The sequence below is a fragment of the Nilaparvata lugens genome, chromosome 7 (genome assembly GCF_014356525.2).
Source record: "Nilaparvata lugens isolate BPH chromosome 7, ASM1435652v1, whole genome shotgun sequence".
In the NCBI taxonomy this organism is placed as follows: domain Eukaryota; kingdom Metazoa; phylum Arthropoda; class Insecta; order Hemiptera; family Delphacidae; genus Nilaparvata; species Nilaparvata lugens.
This window is the reverse complement of record NC_052510.1, coordinates 48,071,776-48,096,093: the sequence shown is the minus strand read 5'-3', so window position 1 is coordinate 48,096,093 and position 24,318 is coordinate 48,071,776. Positions and strand designations below refer to the sequence as shown.

General features: G+C 36.5%; 1 protein-coding gene across 12 annotated transcripts in view; it reads left to right on the top strand.

Moving 5' to 3' along the window:
- LOC111045849 (trithorax group protein osa-like) overlaps positions 1-24,318 on the top strand; it is a 157,121-nt gene that overhangs the window by 106,410 nt on the left and 26,393 nt on the right. For 3 of the 12 annotated variants that reach the window (XM_039432932.1, XM_039432937.1, XM_039432943.1), the window contains 7 exons: positions 6,462-6,603; positions 15,294-15,392; positions 16,839-17,401; positions 18,914-19,217; positions 19,892-20,253; positions 21,162-21,203; positions 24,093-24,311. In XM_039432932.1, coding sequence (XP_039288866.1) covers positions 6,462-6,603; positions 15,294-15,392; positions 16,839-17,401; positions 18,914-19,217; positions 19,892-20,253; positions 21,162-21,203; positions 24,093-24,311 — 1,731 coding nt within the window. The remainder of the gene's footprint in view (positions 1-6,461; positions 6,604-15,293; positions 15,393-16,838; positions 17,402-18,913; positions 19,218-19,891; positions 20,254-21,161; positions 21,204-24,092; positions 24,312-24,318) is intronic. The other 9 variants (XM_039432939.1, XM_039432934.1, XM_039432940.1 and 6 more) reach the window with 5 other exon arrangements.

Here is a 24,318-nt window from a genome sequence, read left to right as displayed (position 1 = left end):
AGTCCTATTCACAGTTGTGTAGAAGTTCCAAATAACTGACAACCTTTTCCCAATAAAGAAGATTTCATTCATGAGAGGCACTGCAACGTATTTAATTGGAAAGTGATAGTATTCATGAATGAATGACAAGCATTCAATTAACCGTGCCTGGGCGTTGAAAGTGTGCTAAATATAGAACAGAATGTATTTATAGACATTTTGGCGTTGCTGCTCTTTCAGAATTGGATGAGGAAGAAAAAGAAGATAGATAAAATCTCGTCGGTGATTGCGTAACAATGGAGACGCTTTTCGTGTTGCCATGGCGACCGTGTGATATTATTTACTATCACAACCGTGGATGATAACAAGGTCGGCGGCATCCTCTTCGATCACAATAATTGCATTACAACTGACGGCCACATTCCTCGGCTAATGGTAATAATAAATGTTCTGTCTCTGTCTGAGCCTGGCGTGCCTAAATTGAATTAAAACACATCGACCTCACCTCCTCTCTCTCGCTCTATCAGTCTCCGTCTCTCGCTCACACCGACCAGGATTCAATAGCGTGTAAAGTGATTAATAACACTTGAATGAAATGAGTCATTTAACCTCGGAAGTGCACCGTGTGTGTGTGTATGTGTGTGTTTTGTTTACGTTTTTGCAGTTTTATATTTGGAACAGACTGAAGAATTGAGAGACAAGGACAGATTGCCCAGCCTTGAACTTGACTTGTCGTTCGAGCGATCGAAGTTTGTTGTAATGTCTGAATTATTGATGCTTTCAAAGGAGACGTCTTGGAATGAATTTGGTGTGGGAAAGTTGAGATCAATCACGAGATGTCATGAAAGATGTTTGAATTGAAATCGTTCTGTACACGTATCATTCTTGCAACTACAGAAGGTGAACCTTTCTAAATTCTTTACAGTCTTGGAAAATAATTTAAACAATTCGCTTGAGATCATTTTTAGTATTTTTCTATCAATAGAGAAATATTCTGGCTGTTGAAAAATGAAACAAAAAATATTCCATGTATTTCAGTTTTAGAAATGGTCAATTTTTATTTAGTTTTTTCCTTATTCAATTGGAGTCAGTGATATCTGAAGGAGTATAATGATGCTCTGATTCAATAATTTGAAGAAAGCTTTGTTCTAGTTTCAACTAAGGAAATTTGAGTATAATATTTTTCCAGATACAGAGTATTCTTAAATTCATCATGTGTGTGGAAAAGTATGAAATAACATTTCCTCTTACTTTATTCGGAAGTGTTTATTCCGAAAGTTTAAGGGCAGGTTTCCGAGCTCGGGATTTGGCTAAGTTCTAGACTTTAAACAGCTGGAGTAAGAAAATTAGGTTTCCGAAACGGGGCGTAGTCGTAGTCATTGTCAAGTCTCGTTTGAATTGAATTTCAAAAAACTAGAAAATTAAACACAAAATAAAATAAAGAGAAAATAGTGTAAAGTTTCAGCCATTTTGAATTATTTAGAAATGTTTAATTTCGTCAAAGAAGAATGTTTTCAAATATAGAAAAGAGAAAATAAAAACTGCGACTACGCCCCGTTTTGGAAAGCTAATTTTCTGACTCCAGCTGTTTAAAGTCTAGAACTTAGCCAAATCCCGAGCTCGGAAACCGGCCCTAAAACTTTATTCCGTAGAGCTCTTATTATCACGATTGTTTGTATTTTTGCGGAAATGTGAGAGAAATGAATTTCAGTTCATGAAAAATTTTGTTTCTTGACGCAGGTATCTCAAACTGACATTAGTTGAATCATATCCACAATCCGCAAGATAGAACTTATCGTAGAAGGGACAAAAAATTAAAAAATATATCCATTTGAACTTTTTCTCTATCTTGTGCATGTATCATCAAAACTTTTAGGAACTATTATTTTGTAGGGATATTTTCAGTTTGTTTCCAATGCTGTTGTTGGACCAAATATTTTTAGATTGAATACCGTACTTACAATGTACCAAATACCAACTAGATTCTTGTAGAATTACTACTTTTTTATTTCCGAATTTGATCGAGATTTGTAAACAAGGTTTATGGGCTCCACCAATTTTCAGTTTTTTCTGAACATTTTATCCTGGTTTTGGTGTTTTTAATATTTTTTCATTCCCAATAATATTATTCTTAATGTAAAAAACATGTATTACTCAATCAGTTTTGTAAGGTATTTCTAAACACAGGTTTATCTATAAAAATACTCTCCACCATCAAATACTCTACCACCACAAGTTAGACTTTTTAGGGCATTGTAAAACTTGGAGAAAGTTAGTGTTGTTTGTGAGCTCAGCTGATAGGACGGTGCACAGTGGCTGTTGTCTATTATCGGTTGAGTTGGAACACAAGTAGTAGTGATAGCTGCCAGCCAACACGTGGTCGGGTTTTGGATAAGAGCAGAGCGAGCTTTGGGTAGAATAATACAGGCAGGCAGTGTATAGGAGCCTTGTCTCGGTTTTCCCTCGGGAAGTGTTTAGAAGTAGCGCGAATGCTGAATGCCGTTCTGTGCCAGCCGAGCGCTGAGTTGGCTGGCTGTTGCAATGGTGGGAGCTCGGTCGGCACACCTTGTAAGCTAGTCGCCCGCCGAGCATCATCGTAGCGAGGTTATATAGGCGCTGGCTGCGTGTCTCCAAGCCACCGGCCGGTTCAAGCCATCTGGCGGTGTTGCCAGTTTTACACAGCACTCTCTCCTTATGCTGGCTGGTTGGCTGCTTGGATTGGGCCTACATTGCATCCGCTCCACTCTCTCAGCCGCCTCGGCAGTGTTGAAAATTTTGAGAAAATTGAATTTTCTGAATTTTACATTTTTTGGGGAATAGATTTGTTGGTTCAAGATACATTTGTTGAATATTTCAGTATAAACGATCTGTAGGTACGTTTCATTTTGTAGTCAATTTTTAGTCATGATTGTTCAATATAATTATTTTTATTTAATTATAATGATATTTTTTCAATTGTTGATTTCATTACATATTTTGGAGAGTTTTGTTGACTTGAAGATTCTATTATTTGCAGGGTTTGTAGGCCTGTGATTTTATTTCTGTAATTTTCAACAACTATATTGTATAATTTAGTTTATAACAATTTTATAACAAGTTTTTCTCTTTGTAGGTAGTTTACTTTCAATTATAATTCTTTATATGATTGTTGTTGAAATATCACTTCTATCTAGGACTCACCTAGATTGTTGAGATGTTCTCAATTTCACCATAATGTTAAAAAATCAAAAATAGGTATATATACATACTAGTTCATTATGAATACTTTCAAATATTTCTTGAAGAATAATAAATTCATGCCTGCAACAAGATTCAATAATTTCCTTTGTCATTATTATGATTTTTATTTTATAAATAAATTAACTCAATTTTCATATTAGCATAAGTATTCTCACCGTATTCCTTATTCTTTGTATTTCTAAAACTCTCGTTCTATCAAAATACAAGGCTAATATTATTGTCTCATTTTTGGCATAATTGAAAGACTGCTTGCATAATATGTTGGTGCTAATCTAAATCTCATTCTGCAATAATTACCACTAATAACTCTGTACTTACGTTCTAATGAAAACTGAAGTTTTCTGCTTTGATGAAATTATCTTTTAGATTCAGTATTTATGACCAAACTTAATGACATGGAAAATTAGCGTTCGCGTGAATCATTTCATAGTTTCATTCCTAAGCCTGAAAAATATACAGTTCTAATTCGATCTCTCATTTTTCTTACTGGAAGACAGAATCCTTGAATGTTGAAGTAATTTGGAGGTCTTGTGGTAATCCATCACTGTTGAATCTTACGTTAATTGATGGGGTAGATCATCTCATGCCTTGACCCTTGCAACTTGATACCGTACATCCAGTTATGATGCAATTCCGTGTGATACAGTATCCTTAGTATATTCAATTACACATTCCTCAATATACTGGTCCAGTAGCATTTCGTTACATTCAACATGCCTCTTGCAACTTGCGGCAAGCTTCGTCAATCAGATGCGTCTATGGTATGTTGGCTTTTGGCTCTGCCATTTCGGCAAATGCCAAGTGGCATGGCCTGTTATCCATATTAGTGTTGGCATGAACCATTGACATTCCGTCACACAATGTGTCATGGATTCTCCACGCAGTCTACGGATGGTATGCTTGCTACGTCCACACTTATTTGCTCTGATTGGCTACGTTCGTCTATCATGAATATAGATGCAAAAGGCTTGCATGACTCTAGGTAGGCTACCCTATTTGTCTAAGTTTACTTTTAAAATGAAGGAATAAATGGGAGAGATGAATTTCAAACAGTAATCCAGTTTCCAGTAGTTAAAATTTCAGCAGTATTTATTGATTAATTGTTTCTGAAAATATTTGTACTCTGATCATTTCTTCATACCAATCATTGTTTTTCTTTGCTCTTTCCACAGTCGATGGGTTTACATTGAGTCATGTAAGAGAAATTATTAGGTACTCTTTTTTATCGTGGCTACTTTTACATTGAATCATAATACATTTGTACCTTCATTTAAGTGTATTAAAATTTGATAAATAATGTGAGTCTCATTATATCAGGATTCACTGTATTTGATTATGAGTATCTCAATTGGAGTGGAACAAGGTACGAGAGCTTTCCCTTTTTGTAGGCTAGTTTTACATTCATATCTATATCATCTAAATCTGGAACTAAATTGATTAATGTTCAATTCAGTTTTTGCAGTCTTCATCTCCTGAGGATGACCAGCGTCCAACTACTGGAGTATTGTATCGAGACTTGATTATCACTGCCTTGAATAATGATAATGATCTGAACTTGCACATGTCCATAAGTGTGTTGTGTAAACACGTGGTTGTGTTTACTGGTGTCAGTGGGATGGGATGGGATGGGATGATACGGAGCCCTAGGCAAGGCTAGGCTAGGCTAGGCGAAAGCCGTTCACTGGTTCACTTCACTTGATATCTACCTCATTAGCGAAACAAACAATACCATTGTGGATGAGCGGTGGCTGATACAGGGAGGTGAAAGGCAATCTGCCCAAGAGGGAGCAAAGACTATTCAATTTCATTAGTATTGAGAGAGACAGAATGAGAGAGTGTATTTGTCGTTTGCACGCGATTTGCAAATTCCGGAAGTGCACGTCCGCGAAAATAGCTCATTGCTAATGAACGATGACGAGGAGGAGAGAGAGTGAGCGAGATAGCAATCATTCATAAATGAAAACGAAACTTCATGTAAATTGCTATTATCTAAATAGAGATGGTATGACAGAAAGGGGAAATGAGTGAGTGATGGAATCTTCAGCTACCCGCCCCCTCTTTCCTTTCCTTATCCATAGTTGCTGTTTATATCGTTGGTTATTATTACTGTGACCACTAATCTATAATCTGTTATCGTAATGCATTTTCACCACTTATCAACCTGTTGATATTCTTCCGAAACTTGTTCATTGCAGTTGTGGCGGCTTTTTATAGCCATCCTCAACATTGTGTTGATTGATATTCAAGCTAATGGATAGGTACTTTTTCAATTAGAAAACAACTTGTTAAGGGTAACATATCTTTATAAATTTATGATGAATATATAATTCAATATTGATTACTCTGTTGCATATCCATACTTTTTCACTATTAAAATTAAACTTGAATTTTAAAACACTTATGGAGTGAAAATTCTTGTAAAATGGAGTGAAACGATCGTAACTACCAATGTAAGTGCATTTTCACTCCATAAGTGTTTTTAAAATTCAAGTTCAATAATTATGTTTTTTCTATATTTATGTCATGTCAAGAATGATTTAAGTTCATAACTTCTGATATTGATAGGCACTTTTACAATCTGAGAACTACTTTTTACGGGGTAATAATTATATCATTGTGAATATACGATGTATTACGGCGAATATTTTATTCAATATTGATGTTTTTCCAACTACGGTATTTCAGGAATACCAAATTCAGATTTATGAACTCAAATTTATAATTTCACTTTTATTCCTTGTCAGCCGAATAGGCCTACTTGACGAACTTGAATTTCAAATTGAGAGAGCTTGGAATTGGGATCTTGGAAATATGGAAATGCAAATAAAGTTATGATTACAGCTCGATATTAATTTGAAATGAGAGTATAAACAATCATTTTACTCTTTCATTTTTGAAAATCGACTTCAACCGACCTCTTGACCATCACCTTGAAACCAATCAATTGGTGGCTACCAATTCAGATGTTTGAGCTTTCAGATATCTTCATGATAACGTGAGAAAAATTGAATGTCATCAGCACATTGAAACACACCATCTTCATCATCAACATCTTTGTATTCCTTGATTATTTTTACTGACTAATTTGGACCAACTGGTGATTTTTAGTAATTTTGACTTTTTTTCAAATTTTATGTGAGATGTGACGGTATTTTACTGTTCTGATTCGGTAATTTGTTGTCATCCAATTTAGTATGTAAATTTAGTAAGCTAGTATAAATTATTGTTTGGTTTTGTTGTAGGATTTGCACGGAGGCAACAGCAATGACAGCTGCAGTGGTGGGGGTGGGGGCGCAGGCACCCCCAACTCGCAGGGGGGTGGCATGAGGCCAACCCCCTCACCCACGGGCAGCACTGGCTCCAGGTCCATGTCCCCGGCTGTCGGTAAGTTCATTCATTCATTCATTCATTTAGTTATTTATTTATCTATCCATTTGTGCAAAATCACTCATCATTAGAATGATATTGGAAGAGGAAAAACAGGAGAACCCTTTAATATTCCTCTCCCAAACTCAATCATTACTGTACGAAAATTCAAATTAATGGCCGATAATAAGCGGTCAACCACTATGAAGACAGAAGATAGGAGATAGCTGGGAGAGAACAGCTAGGAGGAAATTCGACTACTGTCACTTTACAAATAATAGGTGATTCTCAATAAGTATTGATGAGAATATGCAGGAAAATTCTACCTGGAATCAATCTGAAACGATTTTCAATAGCCAGAGAGTAAAGTATCGCATATTTTGTTCACATTTGAATACTCTATCTAGAATTTATAAACGTTCTTCCAATTTGAGAATGTAATGTTCTCTGAATCAATTCCGAAAGTATCCTAAATGGAAAAAAATTCAGAGTTATTAAACGATGATAATAGTATTAGTAATAGATATTCAACCCATAGCAACTTGACAAGTCGCTTGCTTCGTTCAAATTATCCGGAATCATATTCAATACTCTATCCTTCCCCTGAAGTTCAAGCAGTCATGTGAAAAAGCCAAGAGATGGCAGCATGGCACCTCATTCATTTCCACTTTTTTCTATTTGATATCCAGTTGCCCTGGTTTTTCAGTAATTCTTGTAAATATGAACATACAAGGATGCTAACCTTTGTTTTGTGTTCACGAATAGAATTTAATTTTGCCTAGTTTACAATAACTGTCATTGTTCCTACAGAACTCTTTTAATTTATAAGAATTGCTTCGGGGATACAGTTCTATTTCATACTGATTGGTGGTATTGTTGTTGAAATTTTAATGTTCAATGATTCAACAATAATTTATCTTGAATGTTGAAATATTTTTCATCTGAGGCCTACTTCCAAAATACTTCAGCATTATGTTTGGACTGATTTTAACAAAATTCCATCATTAATATAATCTTCAATTCCTGAATGGAAATCAAGTTCAGAATGTGAAAAATCGAACAATAATGACATACTACCAGTGTAAGCTAGCTCTATAATGCTGGTAATCAAGCCACTCAATATAAACTGCAGTGCCTTAGGACAAAACTATGCCACTAATGTCTACTTTATTATGAAGGTTGAGAATCAGATTGTCATTATGACGCACTGTGCTGTGGCGAAGGTGAAAGTGTCGTGTCGGTTTGTGTGGAATGACGGATCTGTTTCTACTGTTTCTGTTTGTTGCGTCCGTCACAAAGGCGTCGTCTAGTGACGGTCACGTCACGTCATTTGTCCGTCATTCATTCAAATGGACCCGTTCACACTGACTGGCTTTGACCATTCACACTTTCAATATGCTGAACTAATCACCAAATACTGCCGTTGGCTGTTGGTGCAAACACCCCTCCCCCCATCTCACTTCTGAGCCACTCTCCCTGTCACTTTGATGTGTAATGATGACGAAACCCGGTCTGCTGCCCTAAGCTGTTGTCAACCTTTGATGATAATTATTGTTATCAGTCGGTCATATCTGTTGTCAGCTGTCGAACTGTTATTACTGGTAGTAGTTACGTTAATCACATTCTAGAATCTCATGTAATTAGAAGTAGAGGTTGAACTTGATTCGAAAATTTGACTTCAATTCTTGAAAGGGAAACGTTATTTTAAAATGAAACACTAGAATATTGTCTAAAAATATCACGAATTTATTGAAAAATATAGTAATATAATGATATCGAGTGACCTGGGTGGCACCGCTGGCTCAGGTCTGGTGACAGAGTTTACAAGTCGCAACTGATCAATTTCAGGGCCTCAATTTTAGGACATGACCTAACGACTGCTTTTTAGGCGTCCGGGACCGATGGTTAATGCGTCCATCCGAAACACGGGAGTGGCCCGAGAAAGATATCTCGCCCGAGCCGGGATTCATCAAAATGTTACGAGCATGTTTCAACACCTATGTAATTCTTGCACCATATGTATTGAAACATGTATGTAACTTTTCAATAAATTCCTGACATTTTTAGACAATATTCTAGTTTCATTATGGATAAATATTACTATATCTCACCAAAAACAGTATCTGGAGACGATATTTCATTTAAATAGATATTATAGACACTACTCGTATTTTCGATTTATTTTTTCTTGGATGTCCCTATTTATTTATCAAAATAGATTCGAAACATTTAGATCTGAAACATTTGCTCTCTTTCGATCATTGTACGATCATCATCACGTTCCAGTACAGCCATCTCCTTTACACAATAAATTCATTGTTTAGTCCTACGAATCCCTGAAGTTTGGTGCTTTGTAATATAAATAAAATGAGTAATAATATTTGGCTTGCTTCAGCAGATGGATTCTATTGGTCTCTTGACCATTTCATTGCTTCCTTCAGATACTCGGTTTAGGATGAAGACCTATTTCTCTTAAACTCCAGTTATGGTAAACGTATACCTATCGTTATCCATGAACTGAGCAATGGATATTTGAGATCTTGTTTGTTTGTTTGATAAAATGCGATGTACATAAACATACAATAAACATCTTGTCCTATAAGAATTGGAAGTAAAGGATCATTAACCTTCAGGATGGTGGAAGTATGATTATCCTTTGATATCATTCTATATTTCTTTAGTCTGCATCTTTGTTTAATTCAAGATACCGTTTTATTTATTCACAAGAGTTGCAGAACACAGTACGAACTCCTATTTAATGCTCAATCTCCATTAAACTAGTCTGATCTGCTTAGTCATTGATGTGAAATATCAAAATGAAAAACTCGCCAAATTGAGTGTATTGGGACAGATATTGTTAGGTCTGTCTTCATCATGAAAGCTTTAGTGTGCTCGCAGAGAGAGCAAGGCAGATATCATTTTGTGAGCAGTGAACATCACTCGGTGCATTGGGCCATAAAGGAGGGAGTTGGCTGCTGCTGCAGTAAGGCGGAGAGAATTGAGAGATAAGGCACGCACTCGGCAACATCTCAGAGCTCACAGCTCACAACTCAGAAATCTGTCTTGCTTGCTTGCACTCGCTTGGCTTGTTCCTCAGCTTGTTATATTCACTGGATGTATTGAGTCTTCTCAGGCTAAAGACTAGCTAACTTGGGATTCTCCTTCAACTTACATTAGAACAGCTATAGTACATATCGCAACATTATAATGAAAATAATTTTGTTGTGTTGAATTGTATAATAGTAGACGTATAAAAAGTAATGAGTAAAAATATTGAAGTTTTGTAATCAGAATTAGAAATAGCCCGGTTTTAACAAGTTCGGTCAAGACATGTGAACATAGTAAAATCGCCTACGCTTTAAGACTAGTGCACTGAACATAGGTGATTTCTATGGAGATATTGAAAAAATATTTTAAATGATTAAATATCGATAATTCAGAGCACTCGTATAAAGCGTACTCTTGACCGGGCCTTTAATCAGTAGTACTCAACACTATGAAAATACTTTTTCTATTGTTATAAAATAGAGTACCATTCGCGAGTAATTGATGATTGAGTTCTCACCTATGAGTTCTTGACTGACTGAAGGGAGAATGATACGACTCAGTGTATCCAATAGATAGATCTTTTACTAACTTCTAAGTAGATTGCACTTCTATTTTTGATTACTACTCAAGATTTCAGAAGTTTAACTAATCTTTGAATGAGTTGAGTGTTTATCAGGGGTCAATTAGGCAGGTATGTTTGTGTTTAGGCACATCTATTGTTTAAAATCTAGCTAAGAAACCCCTAAAAACTATACTTCAAGTTGATAATGAAGAATTCGTTTCTTTTTGTGTAGTTGAGAAGTTGATATTGTGGTAATTATTTTCATATTGAATGAAAAAGACTAAGAAATTGTCAAAAACCACAGATTTATTGATACTTAGAAAGACCGGTTTCGGTTATTATCAGAGATTGACAATAGTGTAATAACCGAAACCGGTCTTTCTAAGTATCAATAAATCTGTGGTTTTTGACAATTTCTTAGTCTTTTTCATTCAATAATTCGTTTCTAGTGAAATGTATCTTTCTTGAAGTACGTACTTTTTTAATTGACTGGAATTTTCAGTATTTGTATTAGATTGATGAGCTTGTAAGTTGATAATGTAGAATTCGTTTTCAGAGTGAGGTGTATCTTCCCTCAAAGTACGTGCTTTTTGACTTCATCCTGAGGAGCTCTCAGTTTCTATTAAATTGACGAGCAGTACGATTCTCACTGAAGATTATATTTCAGTATAATCTACCAAGTAATGGAAGAATTATGAAGCTGGAATTTCTGTCTATAAAGCATTTTGATAACCATCCGTTTTCTGAGAAACGTATTTCTTCTCGCGAATCCATTAGTAACCATGAATATGAATGAGCTTGAGATCGTTTCAAAGCGGCTCGTAAAAATAATAATTATTCGAGTAACGAAGCATGGCAATATTTCCTTCCTGCCTTTGGGCTAAAGGGAGACAGCGATGAATAAAGTCAGTTGATCAGCTGATAGCGACGTCAAGTTTATACGAGCAGGTGCGTGCGGGAGATGTTTCCCATCTCTCTCGCTACCTCGGGTGAGGTCTATTTGCCTCCTTCTCTTTCTCCCTTACCCGTCATCCACTCTCCATCAGGCGAAGAGTACCTACAAAGTCCTTCTGTGACCTACTTTCGATTCTTTTTATTCGATTTGACCCCTCTCCAAAACAGCTGATATTCATTTCTCATCTCGTGTGTTGAGTTCTTGACATAATTTGGATGAGCACAGCGGGGATTCTCCGATGCTTCGGGCGTTTTATTATTTGTTTTGCCGCGTGATGTGGGATGTGAAATGCATTTTGAACGGATTAAGCAGAGTGCCCGGTTATCCACTTTCAGTTTCTGAATTGATTTATGTGCTTGATGGAGATTATTCTGATTCCGCTAAACAATGAGAGAGTGCTTGATGCCACTACTGGACTGCAGTCTGATTCGCGGATAGATTGATTGATTTTCTGATTTGCATTTTTGGTGAATTTGGTTGTGTGAACTGCGAAGTATTATGGAACTTGATTCAATACACCTTACACTCTTTTAATACACCTTATCATAAATTTTTCATTAATGCACAACACTCTAGCTTTTGTCATATAGTCGCTGTATATTTGTCAATATAGTCAAGTCACAGACTTGAGCGCGACGAACATCCGCATTTCACTTTTTATCGGCTGATTATAATTATCTGTATTTAAAGAGTGAGTGATTACATATATTGTAAAATGTAAATAAAAGTCATCTATCTATTTGTACAGAAACAATAAGGTACAGATCAAATAATCATAGCATCAGCTGATGAAAAGTGAAATGCGCGTGTTCGTGGCGCTCCAGTCTGTACTCATCTTTATACTGTACTGCACATTGTTTCTTTGTTGCAATATAATGTAATACAACCTGTTGCACTGTGATAGTGATAGTGTTTGACCAGGAATTCAGGTAGTCGACGGGTTCATAGCCTTTGTTGACAGACTGGTATTGTTCGTCATGTGCTCGGTCCAATTCCACGAATGGTGACTCAGGGTTTCCTAATAATGTCGTTGAGTAGACACATATCTAGACACCTCAATTATACACTTGAGTTGATTCTAGAGGACCCTAATATTTTGTCAACAAAGGTCTGGGCATTCATTTGCTACCTGTGGTTGACAGCTGGTAATTTTGCAAAAAGAAGGACTGGCTGTTCCACTTTCACTGGAAATATACACTTGTTTGTATGAGGCCGTTCAATGGTCAGAAATTTTGTGACTCATCGTGGGAGGGATCTTCCTTACAGTCTATATGGTTGTTTATAATTTTCTTATAATATGATTGAATCAACATAAATCTCTCAATTATCCCTTGGTGTAGATAACTGTTTAATTGTATTGTATTATTATTATTATAGAAAGAAGGAGTCAAGATTCCTATCATGATTATATCCTCTCCTTATCAGTGTGCTCTGATTATGAATAGATTTATCATTTCTGATCTAACTAATAAATCCATCCAAATTTGTTTGATTGGCCGTTAATTGGCATGAACCATCAGGGTTGTGTGGCAGAGATGACCTTGAGTCCTAACTCTGCCCTCAATAAAGGCAATTCAATTCATTCGTTTGTAGCTTGATCAGTGATAATGGCCAGAATTTGCTCAACACAATGTATAATTTTAGTTGATTCCACCGTCATCTTATCCTACCAATTATTTTTCATCAAAATCTTCTTACTAATGATTGATAAAACCCAGAAATTACCAAAGCTACAAAATCATTTTAAAAATTCAATCTGAACGATCGGGAAAACTGATCTGCTGTGAGGATGAATCCAGAGCCATCTTGAAAATGATCAGCATTGAATCAGTCAGTTTGCGTGTATTTACAAGTTTCTATGTCAAGGAAAGAGCCTTGTGTCGGGTGGAGTGGGGTGTGAGAATTGCAGAGTCTGTCTCTGGTCGGGCAAAAGTTGTGAACTGCTTGTTGTGTGTGGGTTTTGGTGGTGTTGAGGGGTGGGGGTTGGACTCGCGAATTGTATGGTCTGAGAGCCGCCAGCCACCAGTAAATGGAATCGTTTGATCCTGGTTGCCGTCAGCTTAACCCCCCCCTTGCCATCCCTTTCCTGGTCGAGTCGTTGTTCCCCTTTAAGTTGCACTACTCTATCACATCCCTTGTAAATGTATGTGTGTTGGTTGGTTTGCCTCTGCCCTCTATCCGTCCATATCTGTACGTACATTCGCTGTGTACCACCTCCCCACCCGTGACCTCCCTATCTGTTGGTGAACACAAACTTCTCATTCAGAACTCTTCGAAACCCCCCACCCCCACCCTCTTTCTCAATGGGGGTGGAATGCAACGCATACCATTACTACTACAACTACGCCACTCTTTACTACTGCTCGTGATTTTGATGATGATGATGATGACGACACTGCATCACTCAGCTGACGGTCTTACCCGCCGACTTCTTTCTCTCTCTCTCTGTTGCGTGTGACTCGACCTACTTACTTTCCCTGTCCCCTTGAGACGTATTCATCTTATCTTCCATCTTTCTGCTATTTTTGTTGTTGTTTCTTTCAACATTCTTGAATCGATTGAACTGCTGCCACGACCTGGTATGTGTTATCAGTGGTGTGGGAAATTGCATTTCGACATCACTTCTTGAATGAATTTATTCAGTGTCAAGGTTACTGTAGTGGTGACCTTGATCCTTGGCTTTTTCAATGTTCAAGTATTCGAGGTTTAAATTCGACCTACACTACAATTTCCAATTTGATGAATTTTCAGTCCTAAAACCAAAACCTACTTTTCTTCAAGTGAGTGTCAACCCCAATTCTTCTGGAACACCGTTGGGTTGACTCTCTAATGGAAACAATTGGGTCCACTATATTACCATAGAGAAATGATAACATAAGAAGATATCCATGGTATATAGTGAGGTCCACGTTATAATGGCTAGATAAAGATAGGAGAATGGCGATGCCGATTCTCTGCATTAATTAATTATATTTGTACACTGTCATCGTTGGCATCGTTGTGGACCTAGAAAAGGATAGTACCACCGGCTTTGTCGAATGATAGACAAGGATAGCAAAACCAAAGTTGATCAAATACTGTCATTATAACGTGGATCTCATTATAGGGCGTTCATGTTCCAAATTTCATTTTAACTGAAGCCGATAGTCCCATAGTGAGGTCCACGTTATAATGGCAGTATGTGATTTGAAATGGTGTTGCTATCCTTGTCTATCATTCAACAAAGCAGATGGCACTATCTCTTTTACGCTTTGCGATGTTGCCACATCGTTTATCAACAATGTAGAAATTCAACTAATTGACAAAATATTTAATCTCAATCATGAAAATTTATTATTACATCATAAGAAAATATATTTTCTTGACAAATAAAATATGATTAACTATTTTCAGCAATAATGAACAGTTAAATTCATCAGATATACCAGTATCAGCTGTTTTGGTGGCAAGGCAACCAAAACATTTGGGAACCCTTTTCTCCTATCTTCCTACACTGCCATTATAACGTGCACCTCACTATAGTAGTTGTTTTTCGTGAACCTATGTGACGATGAGAGTAATGTGCGTTCTCACACTCTCTTTTGGCTAAAACAGTAATAATTGACAGTAGTGGACAGTAATCGGCTTGTGTTGACAAAAAATAGGCTTGAAATTTGAAACATAAACGACCTATAATACCATGACATATCTTCCTATGCCCTCATTTCTCTTTGATATTACTTATTGAAAATTTGTGTGACTAGAATTGGCAGTCAGTGTGACTCAAGACCAATTTTATAGAGTTATATTGATCATATTTCTATTTATTTATGAAGTCATAAACATTTATAGATCCTAGTACAATAGAATATTATGAAAGAAATATAAATCGCTTGTTGCTAAGAAACAAGAATTGCTAATCGTCATTCAAACTACAGTTTCCCTCTAGAATTCGATTTCTCGTTACTGAATGGATAAGTTACATTTAGAAAAGTGTGATGAATTATTGTCTACCATTGATATGGATTGTATGAGGAGTGTTGAAATGTATCGGCATTACTAGGTGTTATTCCAGCTACTATTGCCAAATGTATGCTAGTCTTGGTATTTATGCTATTCTTGATAAACATGTTGACAATGTGCTGATGTTGTTGCTTGTTGCAGGCCAACAAAACATTCCGATGCCTCCGAGGCCCCCCAGCAGCCAATCAGACGGTGGCGGTCCGGCCAGGATCTCACACTCACCAATCGCCGCTAGCCAGGGTGAGCAAAAGCGCCAAATCCGAACAGTTTTTCAATTTCAAATTTATTTTTCAATCAAACAATGTCAATTAAATGAACAATATTAGTCACTGTCGGCCTCACTAACTACTTTTTAGCGCTAATTTTGTGATTATTTTTATATTACGATCTCAAACAGGTCTGTTGTGTTGAAATAGGAGGGATGGTAGATATTAGATTAAACTTTGACGTGTCATATACTGCGGCATCGTTGCTCCCTTAATGCAGTTCAGTAATTGTGACGAACAAGAAAAGTAAAGTAAAGAGATGCAAATACTCAATTGGCATTTCATTTTGTAATAGTATTTTCCAACGTTGTTAAATTTGTATTGCTTTTATTATGTATTTCTAAGTTGTAATGTTTATCATTTTTGCCAATAAAACTTCTGATAAATAAATAAATTACAATCAAATAGTAGATATTACAATAAAGTATATTAAGAAAACCTCTTCATACATGGAAAATAAAAATCAAACTACATGATATTACGAGGGTGAAGAATCATCGATTTCATAACGGTGCCCACGAAAAAAGGGAAGTAGTCGCTAGGTGAAAGCATGCTCGGCACTACTTTATATACAGTAAATTCTCAAAAAATTTCCAGCGCTCTTGAATTTCCCCTATGGTTTTGACATTTGTGTGAGGCAACACTGACACTGATCTTATTTCACACGATTGGCATCTTCACACGTGAAGGTGGATAGAGAGAAAATTCAAGACTCGTTGGTTACTTTTTGACCACTCTTAGTACAGACCTGTCCTTGCTTTTGCGCAAGTGACTAATTACTCTTCTTTCTCTTCAAATGGTGGACATCGTTTTGAAGATGAATTTCCAGAATATGGTTTTCATCCCATAAAGGAAATTATTGTAAATTAAATCTGAATTGAAATTTGTTACAGTATTCGAAATTTATTGAGTATAAGAGTGGGAAATTTGAACAAGAAAACAAAAATATAGTACTTGAGTTGTCACAACTATTCATTCGATCATAGGTGCTGTGTAGACTCCTCTAAACACAGAGACATCATCATTCATGATGGAGTTTTTATTGCTCATTTGAAATTGTGAAGGATATTTAATGTATTTTGTATTTTATGTGCAAGAAAGTTTTAATTTGAGTTAGATGTCGAAGAATTACAATAAATTGAATCAAATTTAATTTTATTGTCTTGAAAAAATTGAATACACAGCCTGCAAATTAAAATTGAATTAAAGACTGCACATCACATACTTGGAATCAGCACTTAATACTGTAATAGATATAGCAATATATTAGTTTCAGTGCTGGTGACGAGTAACAAAGAAATAAAACTATTATATTACTTGATGTAGAGAAATTATACTATCGGTACTGTATTTTATTTTGATTTTCAAATCATGCAAAAGTCTGCTATGAATGAGTGATTGATGTATTGTTTTGTTGTAGGTGTTTACCAGCAACAGTTGGCTCCCCCAGGTGGACACATGCACAATTACAAGATGGGACCAGGAGGTGGCGGGGGGCCAATGGTGGGGCAGCAAATGGCCCCTGGGTCACCCTACGGGGCGGCAGGCCAGCAACAGTACCCGCCTCCACCGCCCCCGCAGCAGGGGGCAGGGGGTGCACAGGGGTACCCGGGTAGTCCACGGCCCCCGATGCAGTACGGGGGTCCACCGCCTCCCAACCAGAGCTACGGCCCACAGGGGTCCGGCCCCCCCAACTCGCAATACCCGCCCTCCAGAGGCATCCTCAACCACGTGTCCCATTCTCAGTTTGGTGGCTACCAGGGCTGGGGCAGTCCTCAGGGCCCGCCCCCGGGTCCTCCCATGATGGGCCCCCATCCTGGCGCCGGCAACAACCATGTGGCGGCTGGGGGCGGCAAGGGTGGTCCCGGCCCTCAGCCCACGGGACCCTCGGGTCCCTCGGGACCGCCCCCAGGGCCACAGACGCCGCCCCAGCCAAGTAATGCCTCACCGCGCTCTCACACGCCGCCTCACTACCTCAAGCAGGTCAGTCTCTCAACATTCTGTCTACATTTGCAATTTTATAATTATTTTGAAATATTGTTTTGTTAGTTTATTGTTTTGTAAGTAAATAAATCATTCATTTTCGATTGAAGACTATATTGAAATTGAAATAATCAATTGCAATTTATATTGATATTGAAATGGAGATGAATTATTAGTCCAACAAATCTAAATTATAATTAGTATTTAAAAATTCTATTATTTACTTTTACAATATTCTCTGTTATCTTTGATTGGAAGATTTTTTTTTAATTTATCAGTTCAATTCGATAATAAGGCTGTTCTCATACGGAGAGCAAACAAGTGATAGTAAAGTGACGGAATCTGGAGCAAATACATAAGTTTTATGAGTTTTGGTAGTCGCGTTGCTCTCAACCCCACTATGAGAGACACAATTTCAACTTGGTATGTTTTAATAGAGCTATCCAAGTTTCCTCCAAGTCGCTATCAACTAGCTGCTCTCTGTTATCAACAATCTACAATCGGTTAATAGTTATGCCGCATCTGCATGTTGGCCCAATGAAGGCCAATGTCGACCAGCGCCAGTGTTTGGATGGGTGGTTTACCAGCGCTTGCCTTCATTGGCCAGCGACTGGGCTAACATGTTTCTGCGCCAATATTTGAATGGTTATGTTCAATACTTTCTGCGTTGTGTAGATATAGTGAATGAAACCCGATTGAAATTGTCAAAATCACTGATTTATCAAAACAATGTTGAGGTAGATACACAGTTTTGGTTGTCACACATTTATCAGTCTTTCGTAAACAGTAAACTAATTCACATCTACATCTTATGTCAATGTCAGTCAGGGGTGCCCATCCCCCCAATGGTCCATGTCGCAAAATTCCCCCCCAAAATTCTTAAAATTTGGTATCCATTTAGATACTTTAGAAAACTGTATATTGAAAAATCCCCCCAATTTTCCTTAGTTTTTTCCAAAAATCCCCCCAAAATTCAGCCTCATGTCGCAACTTGCGACATCAAAACATGCTGTGGGCACCCCTGATTGTAGAATTATTTAGGTAATCAATTTTTAGTTGTGAAAACATTATCATTGTAAATTCCCACATTTTTGAACATAGATTGAATACTGAGCATTTTTATTTCTTATTGTGAGATAATATCATTGCCAATAATATATGACTATGTATCATTATACATATTTTGTACATTGTCTTGACAAATTTTTGATAATCCAATTGTTACATTATCATCAATGAGCAAAGAATGAATTAGATTGGAAAATTATGATAATAATAATAATAATAAAAGCTTTATTTACATTCATTAATTGAACAAAAGCCTCTCTTTATGAGGTAATTGTGGTTGGCAAAAATTTTCGAATATTTACAGATTTACAATTTGTATTTAAATTTGTCTCGTAATCATTGTCTGGCTTCTTCTAGATTGCTATAATAACTTATAACTTTTCCACTATTTTACTTTCCACTATTTTAATTTGGAAAATTATATATTGGTTGTTTTTTTTGCAGCACCTACAACACAAAGTGGGTCTTAGCGGCGCCGGAGGCATGCCCCCAAGTCCCGGGGGCGGCTACCCGTCGAACGCAGGGGGACCGATGCCGCCCCACCACCACGGGGGGCCGATGGGTCCACCGCCCCAGCACATGGGCATGGGTCCACCGCCCCCTTCCAGCATGGGCCCACCGCCCCCCAACAGCCACCACGACCAGCCCATGCCGCCTCCTGCGTCCACCCCCAGCGGGGGACCACTGCCTCCCCATTCGCCACACATGGCCGACATGCATGACAACGGCATAACCACCACCGCTTCTGGTAAACTCAACATCTTTTCATGAAATATACATACTTAATCATAGTTTAGAAATCAAATAGATTCGAATTTAAAATAGATCATAAATAACATCCTGTGTTTTAGATGATATTTACTTACTAAAAACTTGAAACTATCTGTTGGATAGTTTATTCATGACCTGTCTTGCTCAATTAGTCATAGTTTCTCATATTGTAACTGTGAAACTGTGCTTATTATCGGGTAAATAATATTACATTGAAGTTAAAATTCAGTGAAACTCATGACCTTTCCATGAACTGAACTCAACATTATATTTAGTTGAACTTTATTTTAGATTGATGCTCGTTGCAACACACGGTTCTTTGGTTTCTCTGAAAATTCATGTAAAATTGTTATAAAAAGTTCATTATTCCACGTTTTGACAATACCTTTTCTCGTTTTATTTGAACATTGAGTATTTAAATGATAGATTATGATTAGAATATGTGACAAATGAAGAGATATGAGATTTTCTCATTTATTTGATCTTCAATTTTAAAAATTTTAAGATATTTTTTTTAGTAACTGGAGTTCTACTGCATTTCAATTTCATTTTTTTTCTAATTTTTAGATATTCTTCAGGATAAATTGAACTAATTTTGAAAGAAGTATGAATATGTAGAAGAGAATGAATGATTGAATGTTGTTTGTTTAGGCACAGTAATGACAAGCGTGAGCGGCAGCCAGACGACAGGTGGAAGCGTTACGTCAGTCGTGACGACCGGTCCCGACGGCACGCCGATGGACGAAGCCTCACAGCAGTCGACGCTGTCAAATGCGTCTGCCGCCTCCGGGGGCGGCGAGGACGGCGGCAGCAGCGGCGGCGGAGGCGGCAAGTCGCGGGGCGGCAACAAGGATAGCAGTATGTTATACCACCATCCGCACCCGTCACCCGTGTCCGGCCCCCCGTCCGCCCCTGGCCCCCCTGGCCCTCCTGGCCCCCCCGGCGCCTCCATGCACGACAACGACTATCCGCCCGACAACAGTCCCACCTGGTCCCGGACGCCTTCCAGTCCTGTAAGTACATTCATTCAAATACATTACAAAACTCATAAAAAGTTAAATAACCACAAGATATGTTATCTTCTCTACTTGTGTAGTTTTATATTAAAATCTGTAAAATTGTAACAAATTTAGAAATTCCTAAATTCTCACACAAGTTCAATTCTGTATAATAATTTAATATAGTTAAGAGAATTGAACAGATGAATACATTTATGAATATAAGTCCAGAGTTCATATTCATTAAGAGTCAATTCTACATAGCATTATTGTTTACTTGGAATTTTGAATAAATAATATTATGTTTGAGATTGAAAGTCAAGGCTACTGTCTTAAGGGAAAAATAAAAGCAAATACTCTGGTTTCAACCCTCATTTGGAACCGCGATGTGATGTATTATGACTCATCAATTTGAATAAGTTTTTGTTGAACGTTCAGCTGAACAGCGAAGTCATATCATGAAAGCTTTTATTAGCTTGGAAACCGTAAAAATGGCTGTTCGCTTAGAAGAAATAAGCTTGTCTGTATAAGAATGAGTAGTGATAAATATTTCCACTATCAAGTTATTGGAAAATTTGATAATACTTGAAAATCTCTAATTTAGTAAGCTGATCAATCAAATCGTGATTAATCATGTGTGTAATGACTCCAGGATTTTGAGAGAAGTGGGTTCTCTGTATCTTCTCATCATCATACTTGAGGAATTTGATCTAATAACTTTCCTTCGTAATATATTTTATTTAATTTGTGATACAGGACTATAATCACCCTATTCTCCCAATCTCAATGCTTACAAGCTTTTATAGTTTGATGGCCCATTCAGTGTTCTCATTTTCGGTGACCTTAATGGAGTTCATGACCCCTTTCAAAACAATCAAGAAAAGGTTGTAATATGTTTGAATATTATTTGTGTCTTTTTACAGGTATTTAACAGTCATGTGCCACAGGATCTTTACAGAACAAAGGTTATTATAGACATCATTATATTAATGTTGGTATTTTGGGTTTTCATTAACACACAAAGCCTTGCGAAATTCGAGCACAAATAACCACGCTAACGTTCATTTCTGCTTGTTATAGATAACACTCGCTAATCCCAATAAGCATGCATTTCGAAAAAATATCTTATTTCAATCAATTTTCTTTTCCTTTTCGTTGACGTTACTTTCCGTTCGTTACTTCCTTAATTCTGAATCCAACTTGATAGGTTTTCTCTCCATTTTCATTGTTTAATGAGTATGATTTGGATTGAAGTTATGATTCTCTGTTTTGGTAGGAATTTTCCATTTATCTCGGAAACTGAGATTGAAACCTGGTTTTTAATCTGAAACCTCTATAGTTACAGTTTTTGGATGATGTCTGACTTTCAAAAATACATGATGGCAATGTATGCGAAAATTTGGTGTGTAAAATTATTCACTAGTATCTTCTTTAACACAAATTACTGACTAGTGACAGTGTTCTCTATTCTTTGACCATTACAATTTCCACCTGTAGTCGTAAATGATTGCTCTGTTCCTCATATTTGTTTTATTATGTTTCGTTATTGTTTATTTTGCCATGCGATTCAACTGAATGTGAATGTGTGTGCTTCCAGCCTAAAACCTTCAATGCTTCATTTTTAATTCATTCTCTTGTAAAAATATAATAGAAAATCCTTGGTTAACAAGAATGTTGTTCAATGTTCATCCCAATAATCGCATGTTATATATAGACCCTCTCACAAGCTTGATTTGGCTGCATGAATCAGCATCAAATATTTTATTTACATCTTTTCATTTTTGCATAAAAGTATATCCTCCCACAAATAAAATTTGTGACTGCTGACCACATTTTTGTGTTTTCATAATTTTCTCCCCATAAATTATCACTACTGACTTGAACTTTCTATATTTTGTCATAATTAGATAAATGAATAAAAGCTTGTTGATAATCGAAAATGAATGTTGCCCACATTACTGAGCAAAGGAACCCAGTTCCTGTTTGCCATTAGTGTTTCATCATCAAATCACAGTTCATTAATTACTGTATTATTATTGTATGCGTCTCCATATCCATTCAAAACATTCCTGAAATATCAACAATTCGTGAAATTGTTATCATGAAAAATCAGTGTCCATATTACTGTTTGAGGTGGAAATTGAAAACAATAATTTTTATTAAAGATAAATTTTGTTATCAATGATGAATAGATGTGATGGAACTTTTTTTAATATTTATTCATTTGATCAGCATTTTTATTGTTGAATAAGTTGACCACAGTCATCACAAGGATCTAGTAGAGATGGGCTGAGTTTCAACTCTCCATTCTTCCCTTATCTTATCTCGTCTTCTAATCGTGTTGCACGATCCCTTGAAATGCCAGAAGACGACTGAATCAAATGATACAATCAAACCATGCAAATTAATTGCTTTATTCAGTTTGATACGTTGCTCAAATATCCAACATACTGATTGATAATCAATGTCAATATTTGCGTTATTCATAAAACCCATTTACTATCAGAAATAAACAAGATAGTCTGATAATTAACAACTACTATTTGTAGTTTAACAGTTGTTTAGATACCGTCCTAGACAATGAAGGTAATTTATCAATCTGATTTGTGCTACTCATTTTTCTGTTGATACTGTACATGCTTGTTTTTAACAATCATTAAATGTCCTACTCATTTTTCTATTGATACTATACATGCTTGTTTTTAACAATCATTAAATGTGATAGCAATAGATATGCCAACCTGGATTTATCCAATGCTTTTTTTGTAATCACTGTATTCAGTAATATTGATGAATCCTTTCTCCAGCTTGATTGATTGCTATGTTTAAAACTGTCTTTATTCTTTTTTTTTATTGATAGATTTCTCATGCAACAAATGTATTATCCCATTCACTTGTGCTGATTAAATAGCTTGCACCTCATTCTCAGACAAATGTTCAAATTTTTTAACATGTTACAAATGTTCAATTTGTACTTAATTATTTATTTTATCTTGAAGAGTGCGTTGTATTGTTTTAAGCTTGTGTATTGTACTTTGAAACGTAATTGGGTTCATTCACATAATCGTCATTCTGAATGTAGACATCACTTCTAGCCAGTGATTAATCCAGTGGTGAATCAAAATACAGTACTATTGAAATTTTGGATACCACTGATGGCATATAATCATTGGTTTGACATATTGATACGATTAGTTTGACCTATCATCATTATTAGTTATATGGTCAGTGATTATATCTTAATGCCATTGATATTTGGATGCCACTGTGATCATAACATTGGTTTGATATATTATTTTTATCAATACGTTTGGTTTTTGACCTATTATTAGTATGATAGCCAGTCATCAATTGATCATATAGTTGGTTTGACACATTTATCTACTCGTCACAAGTTTAGGTTTCATTATTCGATTTCACCCAATTTGATTAAAAGTTGTTTGTACAGAACAGAATTTATTATGATTATTAATCATATCTGAAGTACGATGTCTCATTTTACTTGTGTGTCTCAAATTTTATCATATACAGTAAAGTTATCCTTTATTATTTTATCAAATCGTCCTTCAGTTATATTAGTTAAATGGCCAGTGATCATACCAATGTTATATCTAAAGACCATTGATATTTGGATGCCACCTTGATAATTTACTTATATAGTATTTCACTATATAAAACTATGCTTCACTTAAAACTTGAAACTACATCAATTTACTTTACTATCCTTTACTATAATTTGTATTTTATCAGTGACTATTATATTTTGTTACTTGTGCAATAAAATTGATTCGATTTGTGTATTGTATACAATGACGATTGTCTAATGGACTGTTGTTTTGTGTGGCATGGCCCAGCAGAAGCACGACAGCCTGGGTAAGTTGTACGAGATGGACGAAAGCGTGGAGCGACGAGTGTGGCTGGACAAGCTGCTGCAGTTCATGGACGAACGTGGCACGCCGATATCCGCCTGCCCCACCATCTCCAAGAATCCCCTCGATCTTTTTCGACTGTACCTTTACGTCAAGGAGAGAGGGGGATTCATGGAGGTATGCAAGGTGCAGTGTAGTTCCATGGTAGTAG